The sequence below is a fragment of the Trachurus trachurus genome (assembly GCF_905171665.1).
Source record: "Trachurus trachurus genome assembly, chromosome: 1".
Lineage (NCBI taxonomy): Eukaryota > Metazoa > Chordata > Actinopteri > Carangiformes > Carangidae > Trachurus > Trachurus trachurus.
This window is the reverse complement of record NC_139891.1, coordinates 19,714,750-19,730,717: the sequence shown is the minus strand read 5'-3', so window position 1 is coordinate 19,730,717 and position 15,968 is coordinate 19,714,750. Positions and strand designations below refer to the sequence as shown.

At 44.2% G+C, this 15,968-nt stretch overlaps 2 protein-coding genes across 2 annotated transcripts; both read right to left on the bottom strand.

The window, feature by feature from the left end:
• Window positions 1-776: 776 nt before the first annotated feature.
• Window positions 777-9,846, bottom strand: LOC310989514 (uncharacterized protein). Its single transcript, XM_083976603.1, has 4 exons — window positions 8,619-9,846; window positions 5,242-5,318; window positions 4,179-4,293; window positions 777-3,591 (listed from the first exon to the last, which is right to left on the bottom strand). The coding sequence occupies exons 1-4, from the start codon at window positions 8,893-8,895 to the stop codon at window positions 2,543-2,545; spliced, it is 1,518 nt and encodes a 505-aa protein (XP_083832729.1). The 5' UTR covers window positions 8,896-9,846; the 3' UTR covers window positions 777-2,542.
• Window positions 9,847-10,097: 251 nt separating this feature from the next.
• LOC310989506 (uncharacterized protein) lies at window positions 10,098-13,330 on the bottom strand. Its single transcript, XM_083976594.1, has 4 exons — window positions 13,002-13,330; window positions 12,545-12,633; window positions 11,919-12,018; window positions 10,098-11,438 (listed from the first exon to the last, which is right to left on the bottom strand). The coding sequence occupies exons 1-4, from the start codon at window positions 13,243-13,245 to the stop codon at window positions 10,228-10,230; spliced, it is 1,644 nt and encodes a 547-aa protein (XP_083832720.1). The 5' UTR covers window positions 13,246-13,330; the 3' UTR covers window positions 10,098-10,227.
• Window positions 13,331-15,968: the final 2,638 nt, after the last annotated feature.

Below are 15,968 nucleotides of genomic sequence, written 5' to 3'. Positions count from 1 at the left end.
GGAGACAGTGGTTGTCTCTTTTTAACTTCATAGTAATTTAAATTTTTGATATCAAATATGTCGTTTATATCTTTCATTATTAAAAAAAAAAAATATATATATATATATATATATATATATATATAATTATTATTATTATTATTATTATTATTATTATTATTATTATTTTAATATATATATATTTAGCTTTATTCTCTTGTATTGTATGTGTTGTGTGTCTGTTGTTGTGTTGTTCAGCCTCAGGCATAGCTAGGCTATACATGGATGTATTAAAGGAACTGACAAGATAAAACTTGACTGGTGAAGAAAGTTCACTAAACTGACTAAAAAACTCTGTAAGTAGGAGAGGCCTTCCTAGACTATTTCATATTTAGATGGAGTCACAGGTACAATATTTGCATTTAAAGTGCACTGGGCTAAAAGTCAAGAGTTTATTACGACTAGAAAATGCATTTCCTGAAGAAAATGCATGTGACTCCTGAATCTTATGTATGAAATCATTTAGGAGCTGCTTCACAACAGATCAAGTAGCAGAGAGCAAATACCAAGGCTTCAATCTGTGCCTCAGTTATTTTTCATTTCTAAAACAGATTAACCTCTCTTCCTTACTACTCTAAAAGAAGTGTCTCCTAGATCATAAAGAACTTAATATGCATGAGATCACAGCACAGAAATTACACCCACAGAGCAGTGAGGTTCATTGCAAACCATTTACATGTTTAATGATATCCATATATTTTTAAACACTGGAACAGGTCATGAAAGAATACTAAAAGACAACATTTTTTGTTATAGCTGTGGAGCTCACAGCTTAGCCAATTATAACCAACATCAACACATACGAACACGACTCTCATTTATATATGTTTTTACTTTACATCTTTTTACAGTCTTTTGTTCTGAGAATGAACAGTGATTATGATGAAGAGACAGTTACACACCCCAGGCCTCAGCCTGTGAACAGCTGAGAGAGGGGGAATTGATTATTCAGACATTACTGCCAATTAGTGAAAACAAACCTCAACATCAGTCTTATCGACGAGAGATTCAATTCTGTGCCAGAGCCCGAGACTGGCCTGACTGGGCTATTAATTTGACACTGTCATATTTAAGAAGGTGCAGGCCTACATTAAGATTTATTTAAACAAAGTGCCAACATTTACCATTCAACAACAGAAGGCCACTCACTGAAGACACTGCATGTGACCAACAGAGGGGACTGTATGTGATGAACACATTGTGACAAACAGTGTGTCAGCACTCCCTCCAGATTTCACCCCTGGCTTTCAGGAAGAGTTGTGGGGACTTTTAAAGTGCTTCAAAAGAGGAGTCTGATGTTTTGGAGAGCAAACCCTCTTGTGGTTTCATCTCATAACATCTATAGACTACATAATTTCTGAGCATACAGTACAGAGATAGGTCCAACATCTGGTTAGCCTACATTGGCAAAAAAGGACTAGACACATGTATAAGCACTTAGCTTGTTAGTCAGCTTCATCAGAAATGAGATCCCAGCAACTCCAAAGCAAATAATCTCAGGATACTTTTCATACAGACGTATACTAGACATGAAAGAGCATCACAATTTAATATCAGGATTAAAGTGGTTTTGGTTACCAGTCTTATCACAGTGTTGTTAAAATGTGTTGATGATGTTCAAAAAGTACAACTTTAATGATAGTTTTCTAACATAAACCATAAATAAATACGTAACAGCACTTTTAGTGTTTGGACATTTCCAACAGAGCTTTTTCACAGACGAGGGCAAGGGACCAGTAGCAGTAGGTTATTGGATTTGGCTGCCGCAGGTAAGTATTAGTGGGTTTGCTTGTGTAAGAAAAGAAAAAAAACATTTTTACCTGCTTACTATATTTAGTAGTATAATATTTTTGCATTCATGTTGCTTTGGAGTTGTTAGAATGAGTCTGTTTCTCTTTCAGTCAACCAACTAGCTGAGCTAACTGCTAACCGAGCCGACAGAGCGTGGAAGTGTCTGGACGTGTGAAACCACAGAGTTTGAGGCAAAATTAGATCTCAGCTGCTTCAGGTCAGACAATTTGAAAACTTGAAGTGTAAATTCGACAAGGTTCGCTACTTAAAAACCACGGAGCACTCGTGTGCTCGATATAAGGCTGTGTTCATCCAGCTCAGTGACAGTACACAGTACCACCAGCCAACCTGGTCTAAGCTAAGACCCTCCGCTCAACAATGTATGTAAATTAGAGAGTCTGTCACAAACAACACCATGTCATGACAAATGGATTTGAGTGTTATCAACACCGTCTGAGGCACTCTGTCACAGTTCACTCTGATCCTTTCGGTTTGAAACAAAGACGAAGAAAAGGTAGAGGGGCCTCACAACGAAATCCACCTTCAAACAGAATTCACATATTACTGCTATGACCTAGGACAAATATCAACTACATGTCATCACAGGATACAGCCTTCTCTGGTTTGCACGTGCTCATATAAGATACATGAACTCCCATACAAAGGGATTTTAACGACTGTGTGGAGATCAGTTCCAGATCCAGTGGTCAGGCTACAGGCCGCACTGGGACTGCTGCCGGTGTCTGCGGACGCTGCACATCTGGCTGAAGGACTGTCCACAGCGCGAGCAGCTGTACGGTTTCTCCTGTGTGTGGACGGTGCGGTGCCTCTTCAAGTGGCTGGATGAGATGAAACTCTTCCCACACAGTGTGCATCGGTAGCGCCTCTCCCCGGTGTGGATGAGGAGGTGGACCCGCAGGTTGTTGGGCTGGGCGAAGCCCTTTCCACAGTGGGGGCAGGTATAGGGTCTCTCCCCCGTGTGCACCCGCTGGTGCAGCTCCAGGGCAGCTGCACTGGGGAAGACACGGCCACACACGGCACACACCACAGGGTCTTTAGCTGCAGCAGCAGCAGCAGCAGCAGCGCTCTTAAAAGGCCGCCTTTGGCTGGTGGTGGTGGCAGAGGGCACTGAGGGGGGAGGGGGAGGAGGTGGTGGAGGAGGAGGTGGTGCAGCAACGACTGCGGCAGCGGCGGCGGCTGCAGCGGCCATGTCGAAGGAGGCAGCAAACGCCGCCATTTCATGAGCTCCACCAGTGAAGAGCATGGTCGGGGGGCCGTCTAAACTGTCTCCCCCTCCCTGCGAGGGAAAGGCGGCAGAGGGGTGTCCAGTGTCTGTGTTCCCCAGACCCATCTGTGCTACTGCATACGCTGCTCCAAGATGGCTGACGCGCTCCTGCATCCAGGCCAGGTCCAGGCCCAGGCTGTTGAGGCGGTCGGGGCTCGGCTCGTCTGACGCCACAGGGGTGGGCAGGTGAGCGGGATGGAGCTCTTCTTCTGTGGTATCATCTGTCTGGACCTCCGGCTTCAAAGCCCCGTCGGTCAGGCTTCCTCCGAGCTCCCTGCGAGGGGCCTCTGGGGCCAGGCCCCCCCCTCCACTGACCGTCAAACTGTTGCTCAGAGGCTTGGTGGATTTGCGTTTTGCTCGAGGCCTGCAGGTCAGGTCCATCGTAGTGTCGGTCGGAGAGGAGGGAAGGACGGTGGAGGAGGAAATACTGGTGTCAAGAACATCAGCAGGAGGCGTCTCTTCACTGGGCTCCAGGGCTGAGGAGGAGCAGACGGACAGAGTGAATGAAGTTATGGAAAAGAAGTAAAGCAAATCTTGACTGTTGTAAATTTACACTGAAGCAACTTTAAATCAATTGATTTTTTTTTATGTGACAGAGCACACACTGTGTTCACCACAGGAGAAAAACAATCGTGGCCAACTGCTCCCCTGTCAGTCATGTGAGTGTCTTAACGATGCTGCATTAAATAAAAATGAGGAAGAAGAAACCTCCCCAGAGACCAAGGATTGATGTCTGTGTTTGAAGGTTTAGAAATAAAAATTCATGAAGTTTTAAATCAGTGACTGAAAAAAGTCAAACAAAAACAACAAAAATAAATTCACTCAGTTGATTAGCAAGGTTTAGCTGTAAAAGGGTGTGGCCTGTATCATATTGGGTATTAACAGTGAGCAGATTAATATCTGAAGTTTAGTGAGCTTAATATTCAGTGAATTTAAGACGACTTTGACCTCATTACTCGAGCCTATTTCCGGTGCGGCTCACCTGTGCAGTCGTTTATGTTTTTAAGCAGAAACAGCTTCAGTTTTTTTACTCTGCCTGAATTGCACACAGAGCCACACTCACCAGTGGACAGGCCGCACTCCGCTCTGATGTTCACTTCCACCTTGAGGTCCAAGTTGCAGTCATCTCTCTCCACTTTCTCCTGCTTCACCATAGGCAACACCTTGGTCTCGTCCTGCTGTGAAACAGTGAGAAGCAGCTGGAACATGACATATCTGCATTCATCATTTACACATTAACATCTTCATTCATTGAAATAAAAAGGAGCTTAAATGAAGCTAGCCCTCATGTTGTATTCATTTCATGTTAAACAATTTTGTGTTCCTGGTCAAGAATGACCGTTCTATTAAGACTCATCATAAAACTGTAACAATACATATATTATCATCATTTGTGTCATTCGTTTTCTTAATCAACTTCAGTTCTTGTGAACATTACAGGTTTTTAATTTCTATCTGTTATTTATGGCCTGTATGCCTCATTCATCTGAGCTAATGGCATCTGACAAATGAGGATGTAGGCCTACTTGCAGTTTTTTACACTACATTGTAGTTCCCCCATTCATTTCTAATGGCTGGTCATTTCTGAAGAGTGTACAAAAGTTGAATAAAAAGCAGAAAGTTGTATGCAAATAAATATAATTCATTTTGTCTGTTGAAATCCTCTTTGTAGACAAAGTCATGGAATCTTGGGTCAGTCTGATCACATTAACTACATTTTTCAGAGATAAAATGTTTAAAACGGTCAAATTCGACCGGAACATAACATGAGGGCTAGAATCCCCTCTTCCTGCATGTCTGTCTTACACCCTTATCCAGTCATGTGAAATATGAAAGTCTTGAATATGAAAATACATATTTTCAGTGTTGAAAAAAACAAAAACCTAATTTAAAAATGGAATAAAACTAAACTGAAAACGAAAAAGCCAATATGAAATAAAAACTAATGTAAAACATAATCTGAGGCAGGTTGTTTAATACCGTTCAGCAATCCATGTGTGCCAAGGTTGAACTATCTGCACTCACCATCAGCCATCAGCGTCTGCAGCTGAGTCCCTGCTGGGCGAGTAAGAGCTGTTGGGACTAAACAAGCTACACTTGAAAACACTCTGCTGATTCATCTTTACCTTTGAAATGTACTGGAGAGTCTTGTCTTCAGATGTGGCAGGAAGAAGTGGCACCGCAGGCTGATGGTCATCAGGTCCTGGAAAACAACACAAGATCCTGAGTATGAATTGTTATCATTCAGCGTGCACAACCTATCTCCTGAGATACATTACTAATCTACTCAGTAAGAAAACATGATCAGACTACAAAGTAACAGGGAATGACAGAATCACTGAGAGGCCAATCAGAGCATCGTTGTGAGTAATCAGGGGTCTGAGGGATATACATTCTTTGGAGAGCTAGATATATAGAGATATTTAAATATGTGTGAAAGTGAATGCATCAAGAAGTGCTGTGACAGTTCAGTACAAACTGTTATTATTTACTATATATATAACGGTATTATAGGAAACACTGAGAAGAAGAAGACTGGTTTAAACAAGGTGTAAAGTCTCTTTCAGTACCAGTTGATTCATCCTATATTCTCCAGACAGACCTCAAGGAAACACTACAGAGGATCCAAATGTAGGTTAAACAGATTTAAAAATTAATTCATACCCACATCAATAAAGCTTTTACATAATGTTACTTGAGGCCGCAGCGTTATGCAACATCATCAGTGTTCCCTGTTGCTGTGGAAGTGAAATAAGTGCAACACATGACACATGCCTTAGTGTTTATAGAGTATGTTTAGTAGAGTTTCTGTCTTTTCTTTGTGTCAGGGAGAAAGTGATCTGCAGCATCTGAGTCCAAACGACAATGAAATGTCTTTGAGCCCTGAATACTATCACAGTACCAGAGTAATCGCAAATTCAATCATACAAATTCAGGAACACTTTTAGGGACCTTTTTATCCTCATATACAACTACTTACTCAATAAGTAGATTTTTTTTGCTATACATTGCCCAAAAGACAGTTTTTGTAAATATGAAAATGCAATTAAATGTATGTAAACAGAATTTACCATTAAGCACAAACTAACAGGAGGCTGGAACATTGGTCTAAACACTGGCCTCTACAGAAAACAATATTAGCGTCTTAGGAAAAACCTTTAAATACAGTGTGCATTTTCTTCCAAACACAATTACGGATAAATGATAAAAGAATAATTAAGCCTACTTCTTAGGAGGATTCATGTTTTTCTTTACAAAGTTATTCTCCTCTGCCTTGTGGCATCTCAGTCTGTTTCTCTTCTCATCCAAGAGCTGAACAGACGCTCACTCTCAGCGCTGTTGTTTGTGTGCCTTTTGTGCCAGTGCTGGAAAACAGAGGAGATTATCTCTCCAATATCTGAGAGTGGTCCCAATTCTGGGAACAGTGGCCTCAGCAAAGAAACCATCTAGTTGCTTTGACGCTGCTGTGCATCCTTTGCCTTTCTAGCCCCTAGCATACACCTTGTACCGGTCTATTTTTCAATATTTCAAACTTTTTCAAATACATCTGAGATAGATGGTCGAGTACTGTAGAAATTTGTCAAATGCCTTTTTTTTCCTTTTTTTTTTGCATAGATAAAGGTTTCAAATCTGATGCTTAAAGAGTCTTTAGCATTTGTGGGACAAAGTGGAGTCATTTAGAAATTGGAACGTATCATCACTAATTTTGGTGAAATCGATCTCTTTATTAGCATAACCACATCTGTGGTTACCAGTCAAGTGGGACCAGCAGGTACAGCTAGCATAGCAAACACTGCAGCTGTTCCCCAGTTCAGTGACAGCACCTTTTGGCAAGCTAATTAATTGGAGAACAATTTTCACAGGGATCAACAGAACAAGAGGCAAAAATTAAGCAAATAACATTGTATTTAGTTATATATAAAAAACTGGAAAAGTTGGCTTTTTTTTAAATGAATGTGTACTGGAACCTGATGTTTTCTTAGAGCCAGCCCCTTGTGGCCCTCGTTGGTATTGAACCTTTAAAGCACTTCCACATTGGCTTCACCTACCAGACATCCATTGTTATAACAGTATAAGAAACCAGCACCATGGGGTCATGTATTCACCTTCAAACCTGAACAAACAACACCACAACTAGGAGCGGTCAGTTAATGACAATATCACCAACATTAGGTATAATTTGTCAAATTAATGTTGTAAGATTTCACTTTCAGAATGAAATTCCCTTTAGCATTTGGACCCTCTTGTTCGCTCTCTCTCGTGACTGCCCCCTCACACACACTGTCTGCCTTGTGTGTGCATGGCAGCTGTGTCACTGCAGCTCTGTCTACATACAGTTTGTCTCAATGTTTACCCTCACTCAGAGCAAGACACACACACATACATACACACACTACTGCCTTTTACCTATTAAATTATCAACATCATTTAATTATAATCAAACACGAGGTCTCCAAAGTTTGTCTCTATGCAATTGATAAAATATAAGTTATATATTCTTATAGGTCTGTGCTTTATTAATATAAAAAAAATAAACTTATATAGGCCAGTAAAAGTGTCGGCTACATATAATGTGGCTGCGATCATATCAGTAGGACTATCAACAAATGTGTTCTTGTCTAGTTTTGCTGGGAGCCATTCATCACCAAAGAAAAATCTCTCACACAAAGAATTACTGTCCCTCCTTAGGCATCAAAGGATGAAATAGTCACGCGTTTTGTCATTTATGATTTTATATGGAAGATATTTCAAAAATGACTCATATTAAATATTTCCAAAAATATTGCAATATACTGTATTTTATCATGATATAGCCTGGAAATATAGGCGTGTACTGTAGATTCTGCACAATAAAACACTCTCTCCAGTGTATTGTGTTTTTCATACTGTATCATGTTCTTACTGTGTTGTGTTTTTGTAGTGTTTGTTGTCTTTATGGCAGTGTGTTTTATTGTAATGTGTGTTCTTATCTGATGGCATTTCAAGTTTATAACTCAGAGGATAATAAAATTAAATCAGTAGATTATAGCTGCTACTCCATGTCACCCTGCTGTAGCTGACCACATGTCACTGAGAAAATATCCTTTTCTGGTTGAGATGTTACAGTTATAATAACTTATAAAAGATTAGGCCTATTCATTTTCATTAATGGGTAATACATCACACTACACTAATACATTAGGCTACTGGGCCATTACAACCTCCGGGTTGCTGGGTTGTGGCAACTCATGCTCCAGCTTCTTACACCTGCGTAATTAACTATCCGTCAGAATGGGTTGTATGACTCGTGTGTGTGTGTGTGTGTGTGTGTGTGTGTGTGTGTGTGTGTGTGTGTGTGTGTGTGTGTGTGTGTGTGTGTGTGTGTGTGTGTGTGTGTGTGTGTGTGTGTGTGTGTGTGTGTGTGTGTGTGTGTCCCGCCTCCCTCGGGCTCATGTCTGCTGTTCGGAGGGCTGGTTGTCAGCAGCAGGCCAGCTGCCTGCAGCTGCAGCTTCCCCCTCTTTACCTTCGGGTGGCCTGAAGTGCGCGGCGGTGATCTCCTCCCGCTGACTGCGTCTCCTCATCTTCCTCTCGTAGCTCCTCATCTTCACGTCCATGTCTCGCAGCTTCTGCCGCAGGACGTCGTTCTCCTTCTCGCTCTTCTCCCGCTCCTGCTCCATCTGGGAGCGCAGCGCCGCGTAGCCATCGTCCACCAGCTTGCAGATCTCCGCCACGGCGGAATTGGCCAGGATCTCTATGATCGAGGCGATCTGCGCCTGGAAGCCGACACAGTCCGCCATCATCGCCCGGGCTGCCTGGCTGCTGCTGCTGCTGCTGCTGCTGCTGCTGCGCGGCGGTGCTCGGGTGTCAGCAGATCCACGCAGCTGTCTGTGACTGGAGACATGCACCAAGCCCGGGGTCCGCCTCCCTCTGTCCGTCCCCTGGACTGGACTGCCTTCTCCTCTGTGCTGCTGCTGCTGCTCAACAATGTTGTGGATCTATGAGGTGCCACAGTCGCCCCTTGATGACGTCAGTTTGTTGTTCAGCATCACTTCAGTCAGCTGAGTCAAAACCTTTGCTTTCCCCTGAAATGCCATCATTCAGCAGAGGGGAACAGTAACGGGATACCTTTACTTGAGTACTCTACTTAGTCACAGTCTTTCAGTAGCCTAACCTGTCTGTACTCTCTTACTCTACTTAAAGACAGGTGTATTGTACTTTTGTCTCCAATAGCCTACATTACTCTATGGAATACATTTTATTTTATTTTGAAAATAGACCACTGACATGTGGGAGGAAGTCAGAGAACCCACAAAGGCAGGTGTGTACACATATTAGAGGTAGTCCAACAGTGGATGATGTGATGACCTAAGGAAAAAGCCAACAGAGGATTATTCGGCCAATACCATGCAAAAAAAAAAAAAGTACAGTGGGTGTTCATTGCCCCGATCAGTCTGCACAAGAGTGATGAACACATTTTACATTAACAGTAACCTATTTTTCTCCCCTGTCATCTCCCATTGAAATCAACACAACACAGCTGTAAAAAAAGAACTCCACTTACACAATACAGCAAAGTTTTCATGTCAACCCCTGTTTAAGTATAAATTATATTATTATCCTATTGTATAGTGTTACCCTTAATTTAAGTGTGGTATGGTGCAATAAGATGATATAGCCTGACTGTGTGACTGGTGGAGGGGCTGATTCTCCTGCTGATAGTTTATAAAATGTCCTGCCTGTGCCAATCAATCAGCCAAACCAATTAATCTGTCTACCTCTAATACATATAGACTACATACACATACACATACACATACATGTTTTATTCTGTTTGAAATATTATGTGCTAATATCAAAATATGTGTTCCTCATTCTTTTATAATGATGCAGTGGATGTGGATTCAGTCACTGTGACAAAAGTAAAAATGACAAACATGCCTCTGGGTCCTGTGCTTTGATGTTTTATTGTAATCATGTATAAATAACACCAACACAGGACAACATTCAGTATGTTAAAAACAGTCTGACAGACTTTATAATGAGCCCTAATGGATTCATAGGCACATGTCTAAACTTTAAACACAGCGCGGTGTGTGGCCAGCTGCTTCAGTCCCATCTGGCTGTGAGTGCCTTCACTTGCCCATGTGAACGCTCTGGTGGCGGACCAGGTTTCCCAGCACAGAGAAGCTCTTGCCGCACTTGGTGCAGCTGTAGGGTCTCTCTCCGGTGTGGACGGCCTGGTGCACCTTGAGGCTGCAGGCCTGAGAGAATCGTTTGCCACATAGGCTGCAACTGTAGCGCTTCTCCCCCGTGTGGACGCTCATGTGTCTCTTGATGTGGCTGGACTGGGAGAAGCGTTTCCCGCACTGAGCGCAGCTGAACGGCTTCTCCCCCGTGTGCACCCGCTGGTGGGTTCTGAGCTGGTGTGGGTGGACGAAGGCTTTCTTACAGAGGTGGCAGTGGTAGATCATCTCCCCGGTGTGGGAGCGCTGGTGCACCACCAGGTCTCTGGCGGCGTGGAAGAGGCCACCACACTGCTGGCAGCTGAACACTTGTTCAGTGCTGCCGGTGATGATCCTGCACCTGGAATCAGAGGTAGCACTGCTGACGGAGGAGCCGCTAAAACAGCCTGATGTGGAAGAGTTCCCAAAGCTGCTTCTGCTGCTCAGGAAAGGAAAAGAGGAGGAGGAGGAGGATGACAGTGACTCATCCATGCCTGTTGCTCCTGCGGCGTCCGTGGAGTGTTTCTGAGGAGCCGTCAGAGACCGGGCCACCTCTGGAGACGAAAACAGGTCGTCGAAGTAGGACGAGTCCAAGCTGTTGGTGTCCAGCTCCGCTACCTCGTTCTTTGTGTTTGTGTTACTATTAATTCCTCTGCTGTCACTCACACACTCAGTTCTAGTGACAGCGTTGCGTGTCCTAAAAGCTTCACACCAGGAAGATTCAGTCTCCAGTTTGACCGCCTCTCCCCTCCAATCTGCTGCAGCGCTACACAAACCCCTCACTCCAGTGTCCAGAGACTTCACAAGTGGAGCCTCTTCCACAGTGACTGTAACTGTGCTTCTGCTCGACTCAGCAGACACAGAGTCTCTGAGATCAACAACATGCTCGTCTCCTCCAGTCAAACCCCTGCTGGGGCCGCGCGGTGCAGCTCTGTGGCTCTGCTCTGCTGGAGGATGCTGACATGACGCCCTGGTCTCCCTCGCTCCCTCTTTCTCTTCCTGCTGTGGAGGTTCGAGTCTGCCAAAGCGACACGACACACTGTCTCCAGAGATTTCTGCTCCAACACTCAGAAGGTCGATGCTCTGAGCAGCAGGAGAGTGGGGAGGAGACTGAGGTCCAACTAAAGAATGAAAAGAGAGAATAAAATGTATACAAATATTTTATTCCTCCTCCCATTAAGAATAATTATGTCCCTGCATCAAAACGGTCAGCTACTATTCATACTGCCACCTCCAGACCACAACCTGGACTTAAAGGTATGATTTAGTTTTTTTGCTGTGGGACTAGCACAGCCAAAATGAAAAAAACAAACAAACATGTAATGTTTTCTGCAAAACAGCCACTGAAACAACCACTGTGTTCTTCATGTGCAATATTTTCAGCAGTTTATCTTCATGTAAAAGGAAAATTTTCCTTTGACATGACATTTTTTCAACCTTTCAACTACTGTATTCCTACATAATTATTATATTAGCACACACTACTAGCGCAGTGTATCATGTACATAATCTACTGCAGATAATGCACCAACTATTACTAATACAGCCACACTGACTGTGGCATTACCGGCACATTTCTGTTGTAAGACTTTTACACATACTGTTGCTGCTGGCAGTCGACTGAGGGTCCTGCTCTTCCAGCTCTTCCCTCTTTATCTCAGACACCTCTGGATCCACCGGCTGCTGCATCGCTTCCACCGTCTGACAGACAGAAATCATAAAGGTAAAGTCTTCACTGCTGCTGCACCACAATTGTATTTATTTATTCAGTTGTGTAGACAACATCTATGCCTTGTAAATGCAATTTTCACAAACCTTTAACATACTAATCTCTCACCTCTATAGTTTAGGATCTCTTCTGTCAACTTTATCTCTTAGAGGTGGTTTTATGTCTCTTTGTAGTCATTCTGCATCTCTGTGTAGTAATCTTACATCTCATTGTTGTTACTATTTTAAGTGTAGTTTTTAAGCAATACTGAGATGGGTCCACAAATATGGGACAGATGTGCAGCAATAGTAGCCTAACTGGCTCTTTGTATTCATTTTCAATCTATTTGTAGTCAGTATCTGCGTGTTGTAGACCCATCGGGCATCTGTGTAGACTGTTTGTATCTCTAGAGTGCCCATAAGGCCCTTAAATCCAGGTCCTTGTACACTGAGGCGTCATGGGGATGGACAGAAGGAGAGATGAAGGGAGACCAGCTGACAGACAGCATGTAGCACTGACCTGTGGCTGCGGAGAGTCATGATTCTCCAGGGTGGTGGACTTGACTTTCCTGTTTGTACCAACAGCTGCATCTTCTTCAAAATGCAATTCTGTTCAAGAGGAAATTACAACTGTTTATCATAACATGTTCACACATCACAAACTGTGTGAGCTCCAGACTTAACTCACTGGCAGACAGACAGTGTAGCTTAAATAACTTTATAACATAAATTACTGTCGGCCTACATTTCATTGATTACTGCAAGAATAAGTGATAGCTCCTTCTCTGTCTCCATCACAGGTAGAGCTGCTGCTGATGAAAGCTTTGATGGGATATAAGATTGTTTTAACTTGTTTGTGGATCAACTAATTGAACAATTAAATGACTAATCCCTGCAGCATCAACACAGTGCTCTCTGAGCAGCAAAGTCTGCAGCACTAAGCTGTTAAAACATCTGTTGACTGGACCTGGTCTAACCTCTCCTGGGGCAGGTGACCACCAGCGACGGCACGGCCCCCCTGCGGCTCGGCTCCCCCGCCCGGACCTCCATCAGCCGCAGGCGGCTCTTCAGGGCCAGGTTCTCCCTCTGGCTCCGGGAGACCTCCAGCCGCAGGGAGGCGAAGCCGTCGTCCACCAGCTGACAGATCTCGGCCACCGCTGCGTTAGCCAGCACCTCCATGATGGAGGCCAGCTGCGTGTGTAGGTCCACACAGCTGTCCATGAGCCCGCTCGGCTGTTTCACCTCCACGGCCCCGGCTCCACCACAAACCCGCCGTCTGCTGTCTGTCCTCCGGCAGCCTGCTGGACGGACACGGTCTCGAGTTTAAGAGGACACGGTGACGGTGACTATCACTGGCCGTGAAAAGTGTTTCTGTTTACATCCGGGACCTCTGCGCTTGTTCCTTCATGTACCGTAAATACCCGAGTACACAGCCGAACATTCTCTAGTCTCTATCTATCTATCTATCTATCTATCTATCTATCTATCTATCTATCTATCTATCTATCTATCTATCTATCTATCTATCTATCGCCTACATTTATAAAAACGTTTAAAACTCATTATTATTCATCACTTTTATAAATTCTTGTTAGCCGATCAAAAGGGGAGATGTAACACTCTGAGATGATTTTCTAATGGATCAAGCTTCAAACACAGGAGAAGAGTCAAATATAAACATTTAATATTAAATAACCAGAGGAACATTCATTTATCACATCTAGTTTCTTTTTAGTGTAGTTTCACTTTATTTTATGAGTAGAAGACTTGATATGATATTTTTAAGCTTCTTCTTGTCTCCTCATCTGCTTGTTTTATAAAGTACATCCAAAGGAGAAATCCAGTGACAGCACTGGATGTTGGGATGTTTCTAAACATGATGTCCACTTTGAAATAAAGAGAACAACTCCACAGGGGGTGAACACAATGCTGTAAACATGTCAGAAGCAGACGTGGGTCCTTGTAGTGTTGTCTTGGTTACATCCTGTCGCAAGGTTGTTCATGGTATGTTGTCCCCAAAAAGAGGTAGCCTATGTGATGCAGCCTGAATGATTAACCAAAGGCTGGACGGTCCTGAACCTGAGGAATCCTCAGAAGAGAGCATTTCCCTCCAACAACTGAACGCTTAGAAATGTACAACATCAACAGGACACTAAGAAAAAACAGTGGAAAGTGGTTCTTGAGGCCAATTTCAAGCCAGTTGAGCAAGTCACCATCATAAATATATCATATACCAAGGTGATGCTCTGTCCCCCCACCACTGTTCTGCACAGGCCTGAATCCCCTCAGCCAGATCAACCAAATGAACCAAATGGGCGATGTCATGCTGTATGCCAGGAGCAAGCAATATGTTGCATCACAGATCCACACCAGCAGCTTCTATAGCAACAATATTGAAATGGCATTCAGTCTTGATAAGCGTGGTTGGATGGTATCAAAGAGGAATAACCATCATGGGATGACAAACCTCTGTACGGCATGTACCTCCAGCACAGCAGATACAGAAACATCTGTGCCAGGTTTGGGCTGAAGGCCCACAGGTAACATGGGATACACCTCCAAAGGTGGCTGAGAATGAGTGAGCTAAGATCCTGGAGGACTTTCACATTCAGTAATGACAAACTAGTGATGGCTAACCAACCATACATATTGGTGTTGGACGAACAGCAGAGGAGGGCTGTCATTAGTCAGACGTGAAGGTGTCATCACAATTATTACCAATAATGTTAAGGCATCAGCTGGCAGAGTGCAGAGCCTGGTGTCGGATCAAGTTGCTGAGGAAGGAGAAGTTCTTGCCACATTTGGAGCAGTGGAACCTCTTCTCTCCGGTGTGGACGCTCTGGTGCACCTTCAGGTTGGTGGAGGTGGAGAACTGCTTACCGCAGTGGGGGCAGGGGAACGGCCTTTCCCCCGTGTGGACCATCTGGTGGCGCTTGAGGCTACAGAACTGGCCGAAGCTCTTCCCGCACTGCGTACACTGGTACGGCTTCTCCCCAGTGTGGACGCGCTCGTGGATGCGCAACTGGCACTGATGGGCGTAGCGGCGCGAGCAGAAGGTGCAGGCGTAGGGGAGGCAGGGTTGCTTCTGCTGGGCCTGTCCTGGACCAGACTCGTGGAAGTCCATTTGCCCGACTCCAGACCACAGGTGTTGGGTTTGCTGATGCTGGATGTCCACTGTTCCCATGGAAACAGGGGGGCTGTTAAAGGCAGAGACGTGGTTTCCCCCATGCATCCCTTCACTGGGGGGCTTGCTGATTTGAATACACAGTAACGGCTGATACTGGGACCTCCTGGCGCCGCTCAGAGCTCTGTCACCTCCATCTGCTCCGGAGGAGGAGGCCCCACAGCCGTCCTCCGCTGCACACGTTAGAGAGTTTATCACAACAATGTCATGTTCAGACACACAGCTCGCCTGGTCCATGTCACACTGAGGCATTCTGGGAACTGGGGGCAAGCCAGAGGCAGGGTTTGTCCTCGTTGTCGTTGTTGTTGTTGATGCGACAGAGTCTGGTGTGTATGTGGAACAAGATGGCTGCTCCATGTCCTCAGACTCACTGCTCTCCTGCCAGTGCAGCAGGGTCTGGGAGGGTCGACATTTCTCTGGGGCATCACCTAATGAGGCATCACAACAGCAAAGAGACACAATTAGATAAATAGCCATAGTGACCTTAAAATATATGTTGTCCCGAACAGAATCAAAACCCTTTTCTCCTGAAGGGGTTCGGTTCAGTTCAGTTCAGTTCAGTTCAGTTCAGTTCAGTTCAATTCAATTATCCCACAGACGGAAACTTGTTTTGCAGAGGTAGCAAAAACCACAAGAACAATACATGTAACACCAATCCTTAGGGAGATAACACAAAAAAACAACAACCGTAAAACCATAGAAGCTACAAACTTGGGTTCGCGTATTTATGTGTGGATTTAAGGGCAGTGTGAATTGATTG